Source organism: Herpailurus yagouaroundi, unplaced genomic scaffold, assembly GCF_014898765.1.
Source record: "Herpailurus yagouaroundi ecotype Mexico unplaced genomic scaffold, PumYag 198, whole genome shotgun sequence".
Taxonomy (NCBI): domain Eukaryota; kingdom Metazoa; phylum Chordata; class Mammalia; order Carnivora; family Felidae; genus Herpailurus; species Herpailurus yagouaroundi.
In genome coordinates this window covers 22,712,909-22,734,521 of record NW_024412429.1, presented here as the reverse complement: position 1 = coordinate 22,734,521, position 21,613 = coordinate 22,712,909, and the positions used below count along the sequence as shown (strand labels likewise).

The 21,613-nt window shown below is 40.6% G+C and overlaps 2 protein-coding genes across 3 annotated transcripts in view; both read left to right on the top strand.

Moving 5' to 3' along the window:
- Nucleotides 1–4,283: 4,283 nt before the first annotated feature.
- LTV1 (LTV1 ribosome biogenesis factor) lies at nucleotides 4,284–20,148 on the top strand. The gene is made up of 11 exons (XM_040448978.1): nucleotides 4,284–4,446; nucleotides 5,448–5,579; nucleotides 7,746–7,919; nucleotides 12,848–12,935; nucleotides 14,961–15,099; nucleotides 15,464–15,719; nucleotides 16,740–16,867; nucleotides 18,565–18,704; nucleotides 19,014–19,066; nucleotides 19,279–19,479; nucleotides 19,609–20,148. Exons 1-11 carry the CDS (start codon nucleotides 4,444–4,446, stop codon nucleotides 19,717–19,719), a joined length of 1,425 nt encoding a protein of 474 aa, XP_040304912.1. The 5' UTR covers nucleotides 4,284–4,443; the 3' UTR covers nucleotides 19,720–20,148.
- Nucleotides 20,149–20,557: 409 nt separating this feature from the next.
- Nucleotides 20,558–21,613, top strand: part of ZC2HC1B (zinc finger C2HC-type containing 1B) — a 41,683-nt gene continuing 40,627 nt past the window's right edge. For both annotated transcript variants that reach the window (XM_040448980.1, XM_040448981.1), the window contains exon 1: nucleotides 20,558–20,752. In XM_040448980.1, coding sequence (XP_040304914.1) covers nucleotides 20,725–20,752 — 28 coding nt within the window. In that variant the 5' untranslated portion in view covers nucleotides 20,558–20,724. The remainder of the gene's footprint in view (nucleotides 20,753–21,613) is intronic.

The window sequence follows — 21,613 nt, the reverse complement described above, 5'->3', positions numbered from 1 at the left end:
TAAAAAAAAAAATTTTTTTTTCAACGTTTATTTATTTTTGGGACAGAGAGAGACAGAGCATGAACGGGGGAGGGGCAGAGAGAGAGGGAGACACAGAATGGGAAACAGGCTCCAGGCTCTGAGCCATCAGCCCAGAGCCCGACGCGGGGCTCGAACTCACAGACCGTGAGATCGTGACCTGGCTGAAGTCGGATGCCCAACCGACTGCGCCACCCAGGCGCCCCAAAGCTCACATTTAAATGTAATGTTAAATTGCAGAAACCTACTTCTCCCGAAATCTTGGTATATTTACCCCCTCCACCTCCTCTATGTGATATGCCCCGATTCGAGAGACCCCCCGAAAACAAACCACCAGAGTCCAGAGTCAAAGCCAAGCGGCAAGGGTCCTTTATTGCAGGTTCGAACCCGGTCCCCCGCGCACTCGTTGCTGGTGACGCTAAGAGGCCCTGAGCAAGGATCTTACAGCTTCTTTTATAGACAGGCACAAACAAGTTAGGGATATTTTTTTAGAGGTTACAGAGCTGTTGTTGGTTGACATTTAAATTTGAACGCTCAGCAGAACTTGATTGGTTCCTGCCTTTATTTCAAACCATTCAGCAGAACTTGATTGGTTCCCGCCTTTATGTCAGACTACAACCGGGCACGCCCTGGCTGGTTTCGGGAATGGCGGGGGAGGGGGGGGGAGGTCTTTTCTTTGCAGTTGTGAGTACACCTGGTAATTTTTCTCTTAGTCTCTCACGCACTATGATATTTCTGTGTAAAATGTTTTCTATTTATAATTTTTAACAACAATAAATGCCATTTGCATAGTGTTCTACAACCTGCTTTTTATTTCATGGCGTTCTACACCCGCTTTTTTTCTGACTGAATAAGTGTCCACATCCTCTTTCTTAGAACAGCTTCATAAGAGATTATGGTTATTAATTTTTTTCAATTCATCCCTTACTAGTGGAATTTTAGTTGCGTTATTATTGTCTAATAAAAACAGTGCTACTGTGGACATTCTGGTACATCATCTTGATGCTCTTTCCCTTTTTATATATTAACTATCTCCACTAGCTCTATTAATATTGTCAAGCACATAATTTATAACTCCTAAAGTCACTGCATCACTGTCTAGTTAGTTTGCTGTATTCAAGCAAGTTTTCTCCACTTTTTGGGTGCGTTGGTTTCCCGGTGCTGGGGGTCTTTGGGCAATACTGATGGAGAACCACTGTTAAGTGTGATATAAATGGTGTTAAGACGGTAAAAACGGTTCAATGGGAAAGTTCATTTCTCATAGAAAATACAAAATTTTTCAAAGCCTAGACTAAACCAGAAATTAGAATTAAGTTAATTAAAATTCTGTTGGGGTGCCTGGGTGGCTCAGTCGGTTAAGCGTCCAACTTTAGCTCAGGTCATCATCTCATGGTTCGTGAGTTCGAGCCCCATGTCAGGCTCCGTGCTGACAGCTCAGAGCCTGGAGCCTGCTTTGGTTTCTGTGTCTCCCATTCTCTCTGCCCCTCTCCTACTTGTGCTCCCTCTCTCTTTCGAAAATAAACATTTAAAAAAAAATTTTTTTTAGATAAAATTCTGTTTAATTATTTTGAAATGGATGCCATTTAGTAGAGCATACTAATAAGAGACTAGGTGGTTATTTATTAGTGATAGGAAATTTTTTTCTGTGTTAAGACAAGCCAAGGTTTTGTATATATATACTACTTTAATGAATGCATTGTTCTAGATACTGTATTAAACAAATATTAAATGAGCTCACACATATATAGTATAGCTCTAATGCAAGCAAGCTCACCATATGTGTCGACTTTTTTAAATGGGTATATTGTAATGGTTAAGGGTGCAATTCTCCGGCTACACCTGAATTCACAGTCTGGCTTCATCATGTAGGGTTCTGTGCTCTTGGGCCAAAGTCCACTCAACTTTATGTTCCTCAATCTTTAATCTGTATATAACAAGAGAATAATGATAGTATATCTCTTAAATCCTTCCTTAAGAATTTAAAGAGTAAATATATGTAAAGTGCTTTAAACAGTGCAATTCTTATTGAGTCCTTACTATGCTATATGCCCTGGGGGAAGTAAATTAGGTAAGACAAAAATCCTTGCCCTCAAGTGGGTTTCTGCAACTTGAGTCTAAAGACATTTGAGAATGGTACGGGTTTATAATTTGGCGTAACTGAGTAGTCATAGGGTACAGTGAAAACATTTAGGGTGGGCCCTAGTTTTGAAGAGTATAAGTTTCCTAGGGGCAGAAATGGCTAAGCTAACACCTGAACAGGAAGGCGAGAGAAAGAAATTTTCAGATGGGCAGAAGAAAGTCCATCTGTTTTAGGTACCTTTGGGAACTGCAAACAGTTTGACAGGGCTGAGTCATAGAGTGATGTGTGGGGAATAGGAGACACAACACTAAATTGATGGGTAGAGGCCAGATGATAGAAACTCTGAGCTGCTATGCAAGAGTTTGGACTTTATCCTGAGGCCAGGGCATAGACATTGAAAGGTTTTGCACAGGAAAATGACATGATCAGATTAGAGTACTAAAAATGATAAATTTGATAAGAGGGGTAATGAGGTGATATCTTTGGCTATTTAAAAAGTAGAATGGACAGAATTTGCTGGCTGCTTGCTTTATGGTGGTAATGTAGCACATGGTTAAGGGTGTGGCCTTCTTGACCAGATGAGCTACGCATCTAACTTTTCCATTTATTGTGTGACCTTAGGCAAATCACTTCAGTGCTCTGAACTTCAGGCTTTATAAGATTGGCTAAGTGTCATCTACCTACAGATTTATCAAGGGAATTAAATGACATAATGAATACAAAGTGAGCGGCACAGTGTGTCTAGTGTATTACTACATCAGTAAATGTATACAATAACAGAATATTACTCAAAAATTTAAAAACCAGCCAGTTATGGTTAAGTGGTCAGGTCTAGTCAGACTCAGGTTTAAATCTCCACTCTGCCATTTACTACCTGTAGGACATTTCCTGTGCCTCAGTTTTAGTATTTGTAAGATGATGAAAATGATAGTGCCTCTCAAAGTGTTTGGTAAGGAAGATATGAGACAGTTGAGGCAAAGTGCCAGCATATTAATTCATTTAAACAGATTATTTATTGAGTATATGTGCCAGGCACTATTCTAGGCCCTGAGAAGAGACAGGCACAGTAGTAAATAAAACAGATGAAAACAGCACATGGAGCTTAACTATATCAAACATCTGGCACATACAAGTGTTAGGTATTCTATCTGTTACAAAGCATTATTCAAAGACAAGTTCTGTGGTCCTAATCTAAATTGTTTCTATAATTTATATTGTAATAAAAGAGTAATATTCCATAAACATTTGTAGTAGTAATAGGAAGACAGAGAGACACAATCCAAGATAACTCAGACATTGTAAAGACGCCAGGTATTGGAAAGGGGAAACACATATTTGAGGAAAGATTTGCTGATAAGACGATGACTGCATTAACACTTTCTTTTTCCCAGGAAAAGCTGGAAGCGCGCGCGGGCACCTGCCTGAAATCTCCCTAAGAAGGTGTGATTATAGCCTATTTGCTTAAACCACGTTAAAACATTTGAGGAACGACTTGGAAGAAAATAAACATTAGTTTCCTTCTTATAAGATAAGGTATGCAAACACCAGAGATTCCAGACATATTTATTTAGTTCAAATGCCTCTACTTACAACAGAATCTCGGGGGTTTGTGCACCGGATGTTTAACAAAGACCTGATTAAGCATGGTGCAGCCTAGAATAGCGAGGCCCTGATCCTCCGTTGCTAAGGCAACCAACTCCGCGCTGGCCCAGAGGAGATGGAACCTGAAACCTCGGTGACCCGGCGGGTGGCCACCTTCCTTTTGTGTGTGTGTGTGTGTGTGTGTGTGTGTGTGTGTGTGTGTGACCTGGGAGGGTAGCCACCTTCCTTCTGTGTGTGTGTGTGTGTGCGCGCGCGTGTGTGTTATGGGTGAGAATAGGCCAGGAATACAACGGTCAATGGGGATGCTAGATACGTTGCCTGCCTCTATTCTCGGTAGAGGGCGCTACAAAAGCAAGTTCCTCTAGAAACAGCAACCCCTCTTTCGCGCCTCACCGCCACAAAAGCGCCCAACACTCCCTTCGCTAGCTTACTTGATTTTGGCCGGAAAAGCCCCGCCCCCAGGGGAGAAAATAGCTCCACCTCCCAATAGCTTCTCGCGATCGTTGCGACGGAGCTAGCTATGGGTAACTTCCGGCCGCGACCGCTTCAGCTCTTCGGCGATTGGCCCATTTCCACCGTCTGCGCTTAACTTCCTGTATGGGTTCCGGGGTTGCATGTGTGGAGAGGCCTAAAGACGCAGCGGGGATTCGGGCTTTGCTGGCGTTTTGGTAATAGTCATTTTCCCGGGGCTGGCAGCGTGCCGTCGTCACTCTTCTCTGGAGTGAGCGCCGCGCAGCTGCAACATGGTGAGCAAGCCTCGTTGTCTCGGGTACGGGGCGCTCTGGTTTTCCAGACGCCTGGCGGCTTCCTCTGGTGCCAGTGGCTACTACGGTCAGGGTTTGGGACGGCTGGCCCAAAGGTGTGGGGAGGCGGCTTGGCGGCCCTGTGCCCCGTATGGGTCACCCTCACCACCCTGGGCATCCTTTGCAGTTTAGAGTGCTTCTCCCACGGCCAGGCCTCCCCGGGGAGTGGAAAGAAGAGAATGGCTTCCCATTTATTCCAAGGGGCCTAAAAAACCCTGTGAACGCAAAACACACAAACGTATCATCCTGTGCTTTCTGCAGTCGGGAGGGGGAGTTGGCTGGTTTCTCCAGACGTTGGAATGCCAGTTGTCTGCTCATCGGGTGTTCTCGGCATAGGCAACTTGTGGGAGAGTCTAAGTTTGGGCCCGAAGCAAGGTGGCTTACTCAACTGGGATGATGCTTTCTCAGTTTAGGAAGTCAGAGTTGGGTAGGGTAATAAGAGTGTAGAAATGATGAATCTTACTGTAGTTGTGCAGTCCTGGTTTCACTTAATAGTTGGTACGCGCCGTGCATAACTTGCTGGAAATGGTCTTCCCCAGATTTTCTGTGGCAGGCTCCTCCTTGTCATTCTGGTTCCACCTGTCCGGGACCTTCTCTGAGCACCCAGTCTAAAGTAACTGTTAGTCATTTGTAAGTTACTGTGTTTTATTTTCTTTACTTGAAATCTTTTTTTACTTATGGTTTGCTTGATAAGAGTAGGGACTGTGACTCTCTCATTGCTGTATCCCCAGAACCCATAACAAGGTTTGGCACAAAGTGCCATCAAATGTTTATCGAAGGAAGGTAAGTACAGATTTTCTCCAACATTGTTGATGTTGCTTACCACAGAAATGTGAGTTTTAAAAATCTGTTGACCCTTTATGTAACTTCCTGAAGGTGCCTATGTGGATTATGGCCTTTTTTATTCTTTTTCAACGGCTTATTCTGATTCCGTTGCTTTGAAGCCTCACAGGAAGAAGAAGCCTTTTATAGAGAAGAAGAAAGCTGTATCTTTTCACCTGGTCCACCGGAGCCAGCGAGATCCTTTAGCTGCGGATGAGACTGCACCCCAGAGGGTTCTATTGCCCACACAGAAAGTAGGTCCTGTTATATAGCCAATAAGTTTGCAGGCAGACTGTCAGATTTTAAATAAATTGTTAACCGCTGCTATTCTCAGACAACTGTGATCTTCTGGGAAACAAAATCTGTGACTTAATTTTCAGTAAATGTGCTGATTTTTACGTCTTGGGTATTTGATTGAGAGGATAAAGCATCTTTATTTGAGATGTTTAAATGAGCAAATGTTATAAAGTAACAGTGGCTATTTACTAAACTAGCTACAGTGCTGCATGATTATTTAGGGCACATCTTTGCTTTCCTGTCATTTCAAAACCACGGACTCCCTTTTGGAGTGATGATAACCTCATCGCTTCTCTCATGAATTAGCTTTAAAAAATGCCAGGAGGGGCGCCTGGGTGGCGCAGTCGGTTAAGCGTCCGACTTCAGCCAGGTCACGATCTCGCGGTCCGTGAGTTCGAGCCCCGCGTCAGGCTCTGGGCTGATGGCTCAGAGCCTGGAGCCTGTTTCCGATTCTGTGTCTCCCTCTCTCTCTGCCCCTCCCCCGTTCATGCTCTGTTTCTCTCTGTCCCAAAAATAAATAAAAACGTTGAAAAAAAAATTAAAAAAAAAAAAATGCCAGGAAACCTTTAAAAAGTTGACTTGATTGTCAGAGTGTAAGTGTTGGTAAATTTGATAGGAAGTCTTGGAGAACATTGACTGTATCTAGCTTTTTAGTAAAGCCTGCTTGTGTTGTATGTTGGGAAGGGTTTTTTTGCATATAAATACAAGAAATTGTACTTACTTTTCAGGACCCTCTGGTCTTTTAACCCTCCAAGTACGTGATAAAATTCTGTGTGTGTGTGTTTCTTGGCCTGAATTTAAAAAAAAAAAATTTTTTTTTAAGTTTTTAAATTAAAAAAATTTTAATGTTTTAAATTAAAAAGTTTTTAACGTTTTTTATTTATCTTTGAGAAAGAGAGAGACAGAGTGCCAGTGTGGGAGGGGCAGAGAGAGAGGGAGACACAGAATCCAAAGCAGGCTCCAGGCTCTGAGCTGTCAGCACAGAGCCCAACACTGGGCTGGAACTCATGAACTGCGAGATCATGACCTCAGCCAAAGTCAGACGCTTAACTGACTGAGCCACCCCGGTGCCCTGGCTGAATTTTTTTAATTGAACTGTAGTTAGACATACAATGTTACATTACTTTCAGGTGTACAGCATAGTGATTTGACAAGTCTGTACGTTAAGCTGTGCTCATCACAAGCATAGTTACCATCTGTCACTGAACAATGCTATTATAGTACCATTGGCCATATTCCCTATGCCGTACCTTTTATTTCCACGACTTAACTCATTCTATAACTGGAAGACTGTATCTCCTGTTCCCCTTCACCCATTTGCTCATCCCCCCACCCTCCCCTTTAGCAGTCATCAGTTTTGTTCTCTGTATTTATGGATCTACTTCTGCTTGGTTTTTTTTTTTCTTTTTTTAGATTCCACACATAAGTAAAATCATATATGTTTGTCTTTCTCTGACTTACTTCGTTTAGCATAATACTCTTTAGGTCTGTCCATGTTGCAGTGGCAAGAACTCACTGTTTTTGTTTTTATGGCAGAGTAATACTCCATTGTGTGTGTATGTGTGTATATATATATATACACACTACATCTTTATCTGTTCCTCTGTCAGTGGACACTTAGGTTGTTTCCATATCTTGGTTGTTGTAAATAATGCTGCAGTCAACATGGGAGTCCATATATTTCTTTCAAATTAGTGTTTTCATTTTCTTTGAGTAAATCATAGTGGAATTACTGGATTATATGATATTCCAATTAATTTTTTGAGGAACTCCATTCTCTTTTCCACAGTGACTTCACCAGTTTATATTCCCACCAACAGTGCACGAGTGTTCCTTTTTCTCCACATTCTCGCCAACACTTCTTTTTTTTCTACCTTGGCGTGAATTGTTGCACAGAAATGTCTAGTAGAAGCAGTAATTGTTTTCATTCCATTTAACTTTTATATAGCACTTGGGTTCAGAATCTCTGTTTTTCCTGAGTTTTCAAGAATTCTTTGTCTCATTCTTATTAGCCACATCTTTCGTGTGCCATCTGCCTCCTATTCTGAAAGCTGTGTTCACTGGAAGGTTCCTGTGGCTTGTGCTTGGAAGAGGTGCTGATTCCATTTTGTTTATTATCCTAGATAAATGACGAAGAACGGCGAGCAGAACAGAGGAAGTACGGTGTGTTCTTTGATGATGGCTATGACTATCTGCAGCACCTGAAGGAACCATCTGGGCCCTCAGAGCTGGTTCTCACAAGTGCCTTCAGTGCACCCAACAGAAGAGACGAAAAAGGAGGAAGTTTAGAAATTTCAGTAAGGCTTTTTATCAATATGTGTGGGAGCGAGTGAAGAAACCACCATTTATAAATCAAGATAACTAGGGCGAGAAATGGTGTCAATCTGAACACAAAAATAAGCCACGCTCTCACTTGAAATCATGTATGTGTGTGTGCATAGGAGACAGTAGGCTTCCTGTTCTCTGGGGGCAGCGGTTGGAAGTTGCAGCCTTTGACGGGGTTAGAACCTTTCATTAATAGATGTAGTCATGTTAGAAAGCACCTTCCAATAGAGGAAAAGCAGCTGACATTCCATGCGTTAACTATTTAGTGTCATAAACTGTCTTCTAAGGTAGAACTTAATTTTTGTGGAATGTTCGGATCTTTAACAGTTGTAAAAAGCTGTAAGCTGACCAGAAGAGAATAGAAGCAATAGATATCATAATGAAGTTTCTGATACTCTTCTCAACAAAAATGCGGTGTACTTTAATTTTTTCTTTAAAGTATAAGCTAGAGCACATATTTCTTTGAAATTAATACTACTAACAAGTTCTGTTTCCTTGTTTATGTTCAGGATACTCGTGTCATACGACTTTATCTTTTTATTTAGTATTAGTGTATAGTAAATTTTCCTGTGAAACTTTTATATCACCTGACACTTAAAAAAAGCTATTTATTTATTGGGTTTGTTGACAAAAAGAAGAGTTAAAAAGGGCACGAATTTCTCCTGCTTCTCATTCTTCAATCCTGTCATGGTCTAGGTATTGTTTTCCTCAGTGAAGTGTGATTATAGCTCCTTCAGTCTATAGCTTGTTGCATTAAGGAGGGGTTGCATTTCAGGGTATCATCCCAAAGGAAGGTAATAACTGCAGCTGCTCTCGTTCACTCCCTAGGTTGTAGCTCTCTTGTAAGGCTGCATAGTCCACTCCACAGCCCTGTCCCACTCCCACTGGGCTGTGTCCCACAGCCCACTCCCACATCTCTGTCCTAACAGAACCAACTTCTGTACTGCTTCTTTCCCAAGGTGATATTACTATCAGGAGTAGGGTAGGTATCTTATTGGCTCACCTCCTTCCATGACCCAGTGAGGGAGGGAAGAGGGTCTGGTAGTGCTTCAACTTTATCATTTTTTTTTTTTTTTTTAACGTTTCTTTATTTTTGGGAGACAGTGAGAGGGAGACACAGAATCCAAAGCAGGCTCCAGGCTCTGAGCTGTCAGCACAGAACCCAATGAAGGGCTCAGATCCATGAACTATGAGATCATGACCAGAGCTAAAGTTGGATGCTTAACCAACTACCCAGGTGCCCCTTGCTTCAACTTTATTTTAGGGAGAAAAGTCTTAATAAAGTTCTTACATTTTTCTGGCTGAATTGTATTGGCTTTTAAAAGATTAGCTTTTTAAGGGGCACCTGGATGGCTCTGTTGGGCTTTGGCTTAGGTCATGATCTTGCGGTTCACGCGTCTCAGCCCCACGTCGGGCTCTGTGTTGACAGCTGCAGAACCCAGAGCCTGCTTCTGATCCTGTGTCTCTCTGCCCCTCCCCCACTCATGCTCTGTCTCTGTCTCTCAAAAATGAATAAATTGTTAAAAAGTTAAAAAAGATTAGCTTTTGAAAGATTAAGTTTTAAATTTTCTTTTTTTTTTTTTTGAACGTTTATTTATTTTTGGGACAGAGAGAGACAGAGCATGAATGGGGGAGGGGCAGAGAGAGAGGGAGACACAGAATCGGAAACAGGCTCCAGGCTCTGAGCCATCAGCCCAGAGCCCGACGCGGGGCTCGAACTCACGGGCCGCGAGATCGTGACCTGGCTGAAGTCGGACGCTTAACCGACTGCGCCACCCAGGCGCCCCGAAAGATTAAGTTTTAATCCTCAGTTAATTTTGGGTAAGAGTAATCACTGTCTAATTGGCTTTGTAAGAGAATAATGCTCTTAAATGGACGCTTCAGTGATATTTACAAGGGTGAGTGAATTCTATTTAAAAACAAAAATGCCATCTGTTTTCTGTAGCATGATGCAAAAATATGGATGAGTCCTTTGTGCTTTTTTGATTTTGAAGTATTTTGTAACAAACTGCCAAAGTTGAGTAAACCAGAAATATTGAATAAACCCTAGAAACAGGAAATGAAGCAGTACAGAAGTAGTCCTGTGTGAGCAGCTCGATTGTCACATGAAGGAAAGGAGGTCCTGCTGTGGTGGAAAGCAGCTGGGCAAACTCAGCAGAGTTCACAACTACTGCAACCAATAAAAACATACACATTTTTTTAAATGTTTACTTTTATTTATTTTGAGAGAGAGTGAGCACGAGCAGGGAGGGGTAGAGAGAGACAGTCCTAAGCAGGCTCTGTGCCATATCAGTGCAGAGCCCGACAAGAGGCTCAGTATCACAAACTGAGATCATCACCTGAGCCGAAATCAAGAGTCATGCGCTTAACCGACTGAGCCAGCTAGGTGCCTCCACCTTTCTTTTTTAAGAACGTAATCCCGGGGCGCCTGGGTGGCGCAGTCGGTTAAGCGTCCGACTTCCGCCAGGTCACGATCTCGCGGTCCGTGAGTTTGAGCCCCGCGTCGGGCTCTGGGCTGATGGCTCAGAGCCTGGAGCCTGTTTCCGATTCTGTGTCTCCCTCTCTCTCTGCCCCTCCCCCATTCATGCTCTGTCTCTCTCTGTCCCAAAAATAAAAATAAACGTTGAAAAAAAAAAATTAAAAAAAAAAAAAAAAAAGAACGTAATCCCTAAACTCTGTGATTGTGATTCTTTGACTGTTTTTCAAAATTCGAAAAATACCTCCAAAGGTGAATTCACTAAACACAAGCTGATCCTCCCTTTTATCTTTTTAAGGTTTATTCATTTTTCAGAGGCAAAGTGTGAGTGGGGGAGGGGCACAAAGAGAAGGAGACAAAGAATCTGAAGCAGAATCCAGGCCTCTGAGGTGTCAACACAGATCCCGACGTGGGGCTCAAACTCATAGACTAGCAAGATCATGACCTGAGGTGAAGTTGGAGGCTTAACGGACTCAGCCACCCAGGTGCCCCTGATCCTTTTTTTTGATCCCACCTTCCAAGAATAACCAGAATATCTTACAAACAAAACAAAACTACATACATATTTTATAATTTTTAAAAATAATTTATCAAAAGTCATTAAATTGTGCACTTTAAGTGGCTGAGTTGTATCATATGTTAATCCTATCTCAGTAAAGCTGTTTTTTCTTTAAAAAAAGAACTCTGTAGCAGAAACCAGATCTTTTCCTGTACTTTATGCCACCAAGAAGCGCCTTTTGGAAGCTAAGTTTGCTTGGTGTGCACTACTCCATAGCTTTTACTCATGCTCCTCAGAGGTTTCCAGTTTCACATGCTCCATGAGCCAGCGAGAGCCAACATCTCAGCTATCTGCCTGCTACTAGACTGAGGATATGGTGGGTGATGAGGTACATGAGACAGATAACATGTGACCCTCACATTGGTAACTATTTGATTGAAAAAAGATCAAACAGAGCATAAGGACCAGTCAGTTATATGTGCCAGCGTAAGTGGAGGTATTTGTGTGGTATGAAGAATGAGAGAGATTTCACTCAAAGGAAAGTTCTGGGAAAGTGATCCAATAAGGCCTTCATGGAGGAGGGAGAAACTGAGCTGGACACTAAAGGGTGGGTCGTATTGAAGAGAGGAAGGAAACATTCCAGTTAGAAGGAGCATAGGTAGTAGTTGGATCAGTGTGTGACATGTGTGCTCCATAAATTACTTTGAATTATCCCATGATGTGAGGAACTGGACCTGAGTTACATGGCAGTCATCTTACCAGAGGTACTGAGTAAAAGTAATTTGGATACGTAGAATAGGCCTGGATTTTACAGACCCTGAAAATCAGGAGTGAAAAATCAAAACCCATTACAAGTTTGAGAAGGGCACCTTATAAAATATTACAGGAGTGTTAATCTGGAAGTGATGTGAAGGTTGGATTAGGTGTGGACTAGCTAAGCAGTGGTGGTAGTAATCTACATCTTGGTTAGCCATGAGCAAGATGGTGCCTGAAAGACTGATGTGAAATCACTTTATACAAGAGAGTTCAAAGGGTTCTAGGGATGGAGAGATGATTTATGACCATCCCAGGATTTAAGATACCCAGTTCAGGGAAATGCTCTGCTATTAACCAGAAATTGGCAGGTTATCTCGGTTTAAGAGGGAAAAGATTAAATTTTTAGACGAGGACAGTGGCATTGCAAAATCTGGATTTGAATCCCAGAACTTCACTTGAGCACTTTGAGGCAGGCATGGCATTTGATCTTTCTTAGCTTTTGTTGACTAAAACATGCTGATATCTCATGAGCATTAAATGGAATACTGGAGAACACTTTGAAGTATTGCTTTGAAGCTGCTTGTTGCTTCAGCTGATGGAATATACATGTTTAAGATATTTAACTGGAGCATAAGTGAGAGACAATGCAGGATATAGTTGTATTAATTTTCCTGGGACTGCCATAGCAAATTACCACACATTACCACTGGGTGGCTTAAAACAACGGAAATGTAATCTGTCACAGCTCTGGAAGTCAGAAGTCCAAAAGTAACCTTTCGGCAGCATTGCTTGCATTGTGGGGGCTCAGGGCAAGAACACTGTCCCACACCTATCTCCTCGCTCTTGGTGGTTACCAGAAATCCTTGGTGTTCCTTGGCTTTCGTAGACCCATTGCTCCAGTCCACTTGAATCTTCACATGGCATTCTCCCCTGTGGCTTCGTGTCATCACATGGCCTTCTTACAGGGACACACACCAGTCTTGATGAATTAGGGCCCACCATAATCTACTGTCACCTCATCTTAACTAATTACATCTGCGAGGATCCTATTTCCAAATGAGGTCACATTCTGAGCTATTGGGTGGACAAGAATTTGGGTGGGGGGAGGACACTTCAACCCAGTTCAGAAGTATTTCTGAATCTAACCATTGTGTAATTTCTCTTTCAAGACCACGGGAATTCAGTTGCCTTCATCAGTATTTGCATCAGAGTTTGAGGAAGATGTTGGATTGTTGAATAAAGCCGCTCCTGTTTCAGGTGTGCTTGATTTCTTGAACTTCTCAAGTGATTTGATCTGTGTTTTACAAACAAAGCATAGTAATGATAGTTTTTCTGTCTCTGATAAAGTGATGAAACAATTTGAGATGTGTGTAAATTCAGATTAGCGGTCATTAGGAAAGGATGAGTGAACAGGATACTTTTCTTTCATTGCCATCAAATTCTTAGTCTTTGAAGTTCCTTTTTGGAGAGGAAAGTAAGAAAACTGTTTTTGGAGATCCAGTAGGGGAATTTTAACCTGGACCTAGCCTCTTGCAGTGGAAACGATGACATTCGGTTAGCCTTAACATGTATATAGACTTGGGGGCGCTTGGGTGGCTTAGTTGGGTGAGCATTCGACTCTTGATTTCGACTAAGGTCATGATCCCAGGGTTGTGGGATTGAGCATGGAACCTGCCTGAGATTCATTCTCCCTCCCTCTCCCCCCTGCTCATGCACTTTCCCTCTCTCTCAAAAACAACAAAACAACCCCCCCAAACATACTTATGATAGACTAAATCTGCTTTCAGAATTTCTCCCAAGAGTGTATTTTGTGGAAGTCCATTTTACCATCTGTTGCAGATACACTGAAAAGTTTTATTTATTTTTACTATCAACATTGTATTTTAGAACAAACAGAAGTGATGTTTGGTATTTTCTGTTGAATTGTCTTAATTGAGTAATATTTGCCTTGTAGCATTCATTCGTTCATTCCACAGATTTTTGAGTTACCACTATATGATGGGCTCTGGGCTTAAACCAGAATAAAGCATAATATCTGACTTCAGGGAATTTATTATGAGTTGGGAAAGATGGATAATAAAGAAGAAATTACAGTTAATTGTGCAAGTGAATAAATGGTTTAGGTAATAGTGGGCAAGTTGTCCTGGAGAAAATGGTGTCTGTTATTTCTTAAGTAGAAGTTAGGCAGGTGGATGAGGAGGGGGGTGGGAAGGAGAGGATATTCTAAACAGGAAGCTGCATGTGCAAAATTGAGAGAACATGAATACAGGAAACCATATTTTAGCATGCCTAGAATGAGGCAAGAATTAGTATGAAATGAGGCTGGAGAGTCCAGCAGGGCCCATGTTATGAGGGGGGGTTGGAATGGAAGCCATGTCAGTTTACAAGTTTGAACTTGAGGTTTTTCATAGACTATTTTTACACACAGAAGACCATAGCTGAAGAAACAGGATTTATTAAACTCTCCTAGGCTAGAAGTTTAACAGGCCACACATACTTAGAGTTACTTTTTTTTAAGCTTATTTATCTTGAGAGAGAGAGCAAGCACACACGCGCCAGGGAGGGACAGAAAGAGAGAGAGAGAGAGAAAATCCCAAGAAGGCTCCATACTGTCAGCGCATAGCCCAATGTGGGACTCCAACCCACAAACTGTGAGATCACCACCTGAGCTGAAATCCAGTTAGACATTTAACCCACTAGTCACCCAGATGTCCCAATTTGAGTTACTTCTTACAGGTGAATTTAAAACCTGATTCTAACTGCAGGTGTATGCTGTGAATTTTATAAGTAGATGAAGTTTAATATAGTCTGTAATGCAAGAGGTTTTATGATTTGAGTACTGAAACCAGAGGTGTTTCCCCATCTCCTCCCATTCAACCCTCTATGTCTGTTCCACACTAGACTGAAAGTTTTTTTAATTTTTTATTTTTAAAAAATTTTTTTCAATGTTCATTTATTTTTGAGAGACAGAGAGCATGAGTGGGGGAGGGGCAGAGAGAGAGGGAGACACAGAATCTGAAGCAGGCTTCAGGCTCTGAGCTGCCGGTGCAGAGCCTGACGCGGGGCTCTAACGCACGAACTGGGAGATCATGACCTGAGCTGAATTGGATGCTTAACCAACTGAGCCACCCAGGTGCCCCTGAGCTTAAAGTTTTTAATCATTTTTTTAATCCTCAATACATTGATAGGTAGAATGTGGCATAGAATAGGTACTCAGATTATGTTACAGAAAGGAATGCTGTTTTCTTGGGAATTAGTGCTCAGTTTTTGTTTTCCTTCTAGGACCTCGACTGGATTTTGATCCGGACATCGTTGCGGCTCTTGATGATGATTTTGACTTTGATAATCCAGACAATCTGCTTGAAGATGATTTTATTCTTCAGGCCAATAAGCCAACAGAGGAAGATGGAATGGATATACAGTACGTGTTGTTTCTTTCAAATTGGGAATGACCTGACTTGGTTCTTCTGTAGGGTGGTATCTATAGAATGTTAAAACTGCAAGAGACCTTTGAGAACATTTAATGTGAGGCTTTTGTATTTTAGAGCAGAAAATGTGAGACTTGAGGTCTTTACAAATTGACGATAGGTGGGGCTAAAGTCCCAAGTTGCCTGATTGCTGGTTCATTACTTTTCCAGCCATACCAGACAGGTCAGGCAGCACAGCTGTTCCTGCCTTAAACAGGAATCCTCCCTGAAATACCCTCAAATTTTACTTGTGTAAAGTCATTTGGTTCTGTTGTTTCTCAAGTTGTTTTGACAGTTAATTTATGACTCTGACTTTAGGAAATCTGAGGCTGAAGATGACAGTGAGTGGGAAGATGTGGATGATGAGAAGGAAAGAGGTAGAGATGACGATAACTATGGCTCTGCGGACTCATCAGATGAGGCCATGTCTGTCCCTGGAAAACCTCCTGGGGCTGTAGAAAATCATTTGTTCTGGGAAGAGGAAACTAAAAGTCGCTTTACTGAGTATTCTATAACATCCTCAGTGATGAGAAGAAATGAACAGCTGACTCTTCATGATGAGAGATTTGAGAAGGTAAGGTTCCCAGATAAGGAACCTTTTGATACTGGTTCCTGGTAAATTTCTTATGACATCGGAACTCAAAGCTAAAACTTTCAACATTAGAAATCGCCTGTCTTATTAAAACAGATCACAAAACCATCCTAGTTTTAATTCTGGAAAGAATGCATATAGATCTGAGACAGCTGATAGAACTTCCTGACTTTCCTTAGAGGTTTGATATTTTGATAATGAGAGTCTGACTCCAATCCCCAAGATTATGCTGTTTTCCTCAAGCATTGGCCTAAGCATAAACAAAATTCCATTACTTTTCTGTTTTTTTGTGTATGTTTGTTCACTGATATAGCCCCAAGTCTAATGTGGTATCTGGCATATGGTAGGAATTCAGACTGTTCAGCAAATGATGAATGGGTGGATGGTTGGTTTCCTTTAGAGTGAATCTTAAAGGTTCTAACTTTGCTACCTTTTCACTAAGTACCAGTAGGTGAACTGTTACTACAGATAACCTCACTCTTCAGGATTCACATCATCCCATTTACTCTTAACAGAGTTTGAATAATACAGTAAACATCTAAACAAGAATGAAATTTGTAACTAAGCCCCCTTAAAGTCTGCATAATCACTGAATTTGAAAGCATCTGTAGAGCCTGAAGTAAAGATTTCTACCTAGCATTGTTCTCTAAGCTGGACAGAGTGATCATCTTTCACTTTCATTAAATGGCAGCCTATTTTCCATCTAAATGTAAGTCTTAAAGTACTGGGTAGAATGTCTTCCACATACCATTGTAATGGTGCTTGTGATCTCATGGTAGTGCTTAAGTAATTGTGTAGAAAGGAAATTAATGTAAAAACCAGGGTGCGTAGCTGATTGAGTTGGTGGAGCCTGCGACTCATGATCTCAGGGTTGCGAGTTCAGGTCCCACCTTGGGTGTAGAGATTACCTTTAAAAAAACTTAAAAAAAAAAAAAGTAACATTTTAAATGCTGTAGTTTTAAAACATTTTTTTTCATGGTATCTTTTCTCTTTATATACAAGTTTTATGAGCAGTATGACGATGATGAAATTGGAGCTCTGGATAATGCTGAATTGGAAGGTTCCATTCAAGTAGACAGCAATCGCTTAGAGGAAGTCTTGAATGACTACTATAAAGAGAAGGCAGAGAAGTACGTGCCTCTTCCTTGTTCACTTACTTTTTTTTCCACTTTCATTTTTCTGCATGTTTTCTTACGGTCTTAATGGATTTCCATCCATCATTAAAATAGTGTTTATTGTCTCAAATGGAGGGTAGACTCAGCTCAAGACAAAATAGTATTTTCTAGCTCTTAGTTCCAAAAAGTTTTTAAAAACCATAGCAGAGATAAAAGATGAAAACCAAAGTATAATTGTTTTGCAAGGGTCAGATCCTTGAGAGAGATGGTCTTTAGATTTCTGAAAACATTATTTTCAAATTGAGGAAATCTATTGGATTCAATAAAGCTGAATTTCTCTAGAGAGTGAGTAGGTAAGGATTCTTTCTGTCTTTATTTCTAATTTTTATAGAAGGAAGGGTGATGATTAGATATTGGGTACCAGAGGACCAGAGTTCTAAGTCCATAGTTGAGAGGATACAAGAATGAAAGGAGCATCTTGGTTATGGGGAACACTGCCCATGTCAAAAGAACATTCTGAGAGCTTTACTTGATAGGATTATTTTATTGAGAGAAACAAAGTGTTAATGAACGAGGAGACTTCATACCTGAAGTTGGTATGGAGCTCGGAGGCATGACAAGCAGGGTGACTTTTCTTTTTTTCATTTTCAAATAAAGTTTTTAGTTCAACATCTGAATCTAGAAAATCACCCAGTCAGAATCTATATTGAGAAAATGGTATGTTTCCTTCAGTGTTGACTCACATTTTGATACTGAGGTTCAGAAGCTGACTGTAACTTTGGGTGGGAACATACTGAGAACCACTTTCTTTATGGCTCTGACCTGAGAGTCAACAATTGAAGGGCTTGAGGGTTAGAGTGGGGAGGTGGAAGATCACATTCCACTTGGAGAATAAGGTGGTGCTTTTAGCCTCCTTGGCTGAAGAATTCTGACTTCTGATTATATATGCTCTTCTCATCTTTCTGAAATGCCAGGCATTCTGAGAAGTTGATTTTTATGGCTCATAGAAAAATAAGAATTTGTCTCTCCAGCCATATTAGTATAACTTTATGGCCAAATATTTGGCAAATCAACATCCATATTGAGGTGATTTTTCTGCGAGAAACTAATGAAGTGTTTACGTCTGCTGGAAGGGTCTCCTTTTCCGTGATCACTATCACTTGCAGATCCTACAGTGGAACAAGGGCTACATATAATGAGTGAATTGTTTGATCACTTTGGAGAGACAGATTGGGTAATAACTTTTCGAGGCTTTAAGAAGACCATGTTTTAGGAAAGCTGCCATCTTGTTTATTGTAACCTTGCAGAGATCTCTTTTCTCTCAGTGGAATGAACATTGGGGCTGGGGAGAGCTGGGATTTTTTTGAAATGCTATTGTTTCTGGGGCGCCTGGGTGGCTCAGTCGGTTGGACGTCCAACTTCGGCTCAGGTCATGATCTCACAGTTTGTGTGTTCGAGCCCCGCGTAGAGCTCTCTGTTGACAGCTCAGAGCCTGGAGCCTGCTTCAGAGCCTATCTCCCCCTCTCTCTGCCCCTTCCCCGCTCTCACTCTGTCTTTCAAAATAAAGGTACACACACACACACAATTTTGAAATACTCTTGTTTCCATAGCTCGTCAAACATCCATACCAGTTTTAGTAACATACAGTATAATAATGGGTGGTCTTTTGTTTTTCCCTCTTTTGCTGCCTTTTTCAAAAACTCAATCAAAAGTTGTGTAAAACTGAATGCTCTGGAACCCTTTGAGGATCAGGACCTGCTAATGAATGAACTGGATGGGTCTGAGGAAGAAGAGATTGTTACTGTAGTTCTTGAAGAAGCTAAAGAGAAGTGGGATTGTGAATCTATTTGTAGTAAGTATTTTGGTGTCTTTTTTACTGATAAAGGTATGGTAGTGATTTTAAAGTATTAAATACATCAGTATTTTGAAAAAGTATGTTTTCTGTGAAAATGATTTAGAAAAAGTAATATTCCTGTTACTAAGTTGCAAAAAATTTCAAAACATCTGTAATAAGAGAGACTGCCATTTTGGCCCCCATGCTATAACAGAGACTTCATTAAAGTATGAAAAGATCAAAGTTGGGAAGATAGTAGGAACTCAGTAATGTTTTCTGAATTGAAAGTGGTTGTATCGATACGTGTTTATTTGTTTTTTTTTAAAGGTACATACTCCAATTTATATAACCATCCGCAAATTATCAAGTATCAACCAAAGGTAAGTCTTGGTGTCCTGAGCTACTTGAAGTATGCAATGCAGAAAACAGTGGATGAATCATTTTTTCACGGTAGCTGTATCCTTTTGTGGCTGGAAACACTATTGGGAAGAGCAACACATGATATGTCATTAGTGAGCTGTGTGTATGTGTGTGAGCTCTTTTTTAATAGGAATGGGAAATGACCTTAGTATGATTTTTGTTTTTATTTCAGCCCAAACAAATCCAAATATCTTCTAAAACAGGAATACCTCTCAATGTCTTACCTAAGAAAGGACTCACAGCAAAGCAAGTTGAAAGAATGCAGATGATTAATGGCAGTGATCTGCCAAAGGTGTCAACCCAACCTCGATCTAAAAACGAAAGCAAAGAAGATAAAAGAACGAGAAAGCAAGCTATAAAAGAGGAACGCAAGGTGAAGTACTTTTCTCAAATGGAAGATTTACAAAGAGCTTATGGGGGCAGTGGTCATAGAGATTTTCTTTTGTAAAATTAGTCTGCGTTTGTTTGAAGATTTGAATAACACTAATGTATTCTTATACAGGAACGGAGAGTGGAGAAGAAAGCTAACAAATTAGCCTTCAAACTGGAGAAAAGAAGGCAGGAAAAGGAGTTGTTGAACTTGAAGAATAATGTTGAGGGTCTCAAGCTATGACAGTAGAACATTTAGGAAAAGGTGCCTTCCCCATTGGGGTTCTTTGTTATGTTCAGTAACGTACAAGGATCTTCAGAGAGACAAAACTATGTAATCTGCCATTTTTACTAGCAGGTATTTATACTACCAAGTTTTCTGTGCCATCTGTCTTGTAAATATTGTAACATTTAAAAAATATTATAAACGTAGAATATGCTCTGAAATAAATGATGTCACAAATGTGAAATGTTTGGATGAGTTGAAGGAAAACATCTTCATAATGTAAATGGAATTGGTGTATTCTTCATTTATTTGTATGATTGTCCCAGCTGTCTTTTGCAGATGTTCTCATATTTCTTTGAAACCTCTCCACTCCTTTTCAGGAGTTAAGTGGTTTAATTTGCTGTATGTAGAAAAGTGACCCCAATAAACCCCATTTTGAAATGCTAAGTGGTAAGAGTTTTCCTGAGAAGATTCCACTGGTAAGAAACTAAGTTTCCCCTGCTGTATGCAAAGGCCTATTTCAAAAGGATGGTAAAACTGAATATTAAGGTTGTTGGGACTCAATTACTGGATGACTGACTTTTGGAATTTAGGAACAGTGAAGACAGGAAGCAGAAGAAGAAATAATCAAGAAAACTTCCTTGGCTTCAGTAAGTACCTGGCTCAAAATCAGAAATATTTACTTCAGTTAAAACTAGAAAGTTTGTCTTTCAAACATTATTTAATGCTTGGAATCGTTCATATTTGATTAAAAGACATAGTTGAAAACTTCCTTGTTTTTTTGGTGAGGTTTTTGTTTTTTGTTTTTTGTTTTTTCGGTTTTTTCCCCTGTAAAACCTCTTCAAGGCTCAAGCAATGACACCATCACAATTGTTAATTATTTGGTAAACTGTGACTTCCTTGCAACAGATGAGTTGTTAGTGACCCTTGTTCCTGTGTCCATGACTAATGTGTTATCTGGACTGTTCTGGGAAAAAAAAAAAAAAAAATCCGTGGACACTGTTGGTCTGAGTTGGGAACAGAATGGCTGAGACAGAAGCATTTTTAGCCGGTGAGCTGCATTTGGTAACTAAATTATTAGAAAGGCTTTTCTATAATTCATTTGATTACAACGTTTCCAAACTTGGTGGGTGTTATTTTGTTCTGTTTGTTTTAAATTGTAAATCTGGGTACTCAAGGATTTTTAAGAGCTGTGAAAACCAGTAGCATTAGGTACTCAACCAGCACTGATACTCAGCAGAAGAGCTTGTCTTTATAGAAATAGACTCTGACTGGGGAGTGTATGTTTAAGTGTCAGTCTGCAGAAGCACAAGGTCAAGTGATGGTTTATGTTAATAACTCTGTGAATGTATTAAATCCTGACAAGATTGACCGTTTATTTTGGTAGCTATCTCAGTTGAAGGTATTAAAACCAGCAAACCATCAAGAATCTTAGACTTGGAATATTATTTTGACTTGGTATTATTCAGATTCCTAAGGAGCCTCTTTTTTTACTATATATATATATATATTTTTTTTTTTTTTTTTTTTTTTAAGTTTGAGAGGGATAGAGAACAAGAGCAGGGGAGGGGCAGAGAGAGAGGGAGACAGAGAATGCATCCCAGCAGACTCTCCGCTGCCAGTGAAGAGCCTGATGCGGGGCTTGAACTCAACTGTGAGATCATGACCTGAGTCGAAACCAAGAGTCAGATACTTAACCCACTGAGCCACCCAGGTGCCCCACCTTAGGAGCTTCTCATATCACTTCACTTGATTCAACACATTTAAATCAGCACATGTTATATTTTGCAGTCAAGGAAAGGTGACTACAAGCCATGAATCTTGCTGACGTATTATTGTGACTTAGGCTGGTTATCCTCCAAATGTAAAGATCATCTTTCTATTCTAGAGAGCAAAATTTACATATTTTGGG

Bases quoted from the DNA above. Each gene is read 5' to 3' on its own strand.
- LTV1 (XM_040448978.1), top strand. The intron at 5,580-7,745 runs GTAGGTCCTGTT...TTATTATCCTAG, and splicing joins TTCTATTGCCCACACAGAAA to ATAAATGACGAAGAACGGCG. The intron at 19,480-19,608 runs GTGAAGTACTTT...ATTCTTATACAG, and splicing joins CTATAAAAGAGGAACGCAAG to GAACGGAGAGTGGAGAAGAA.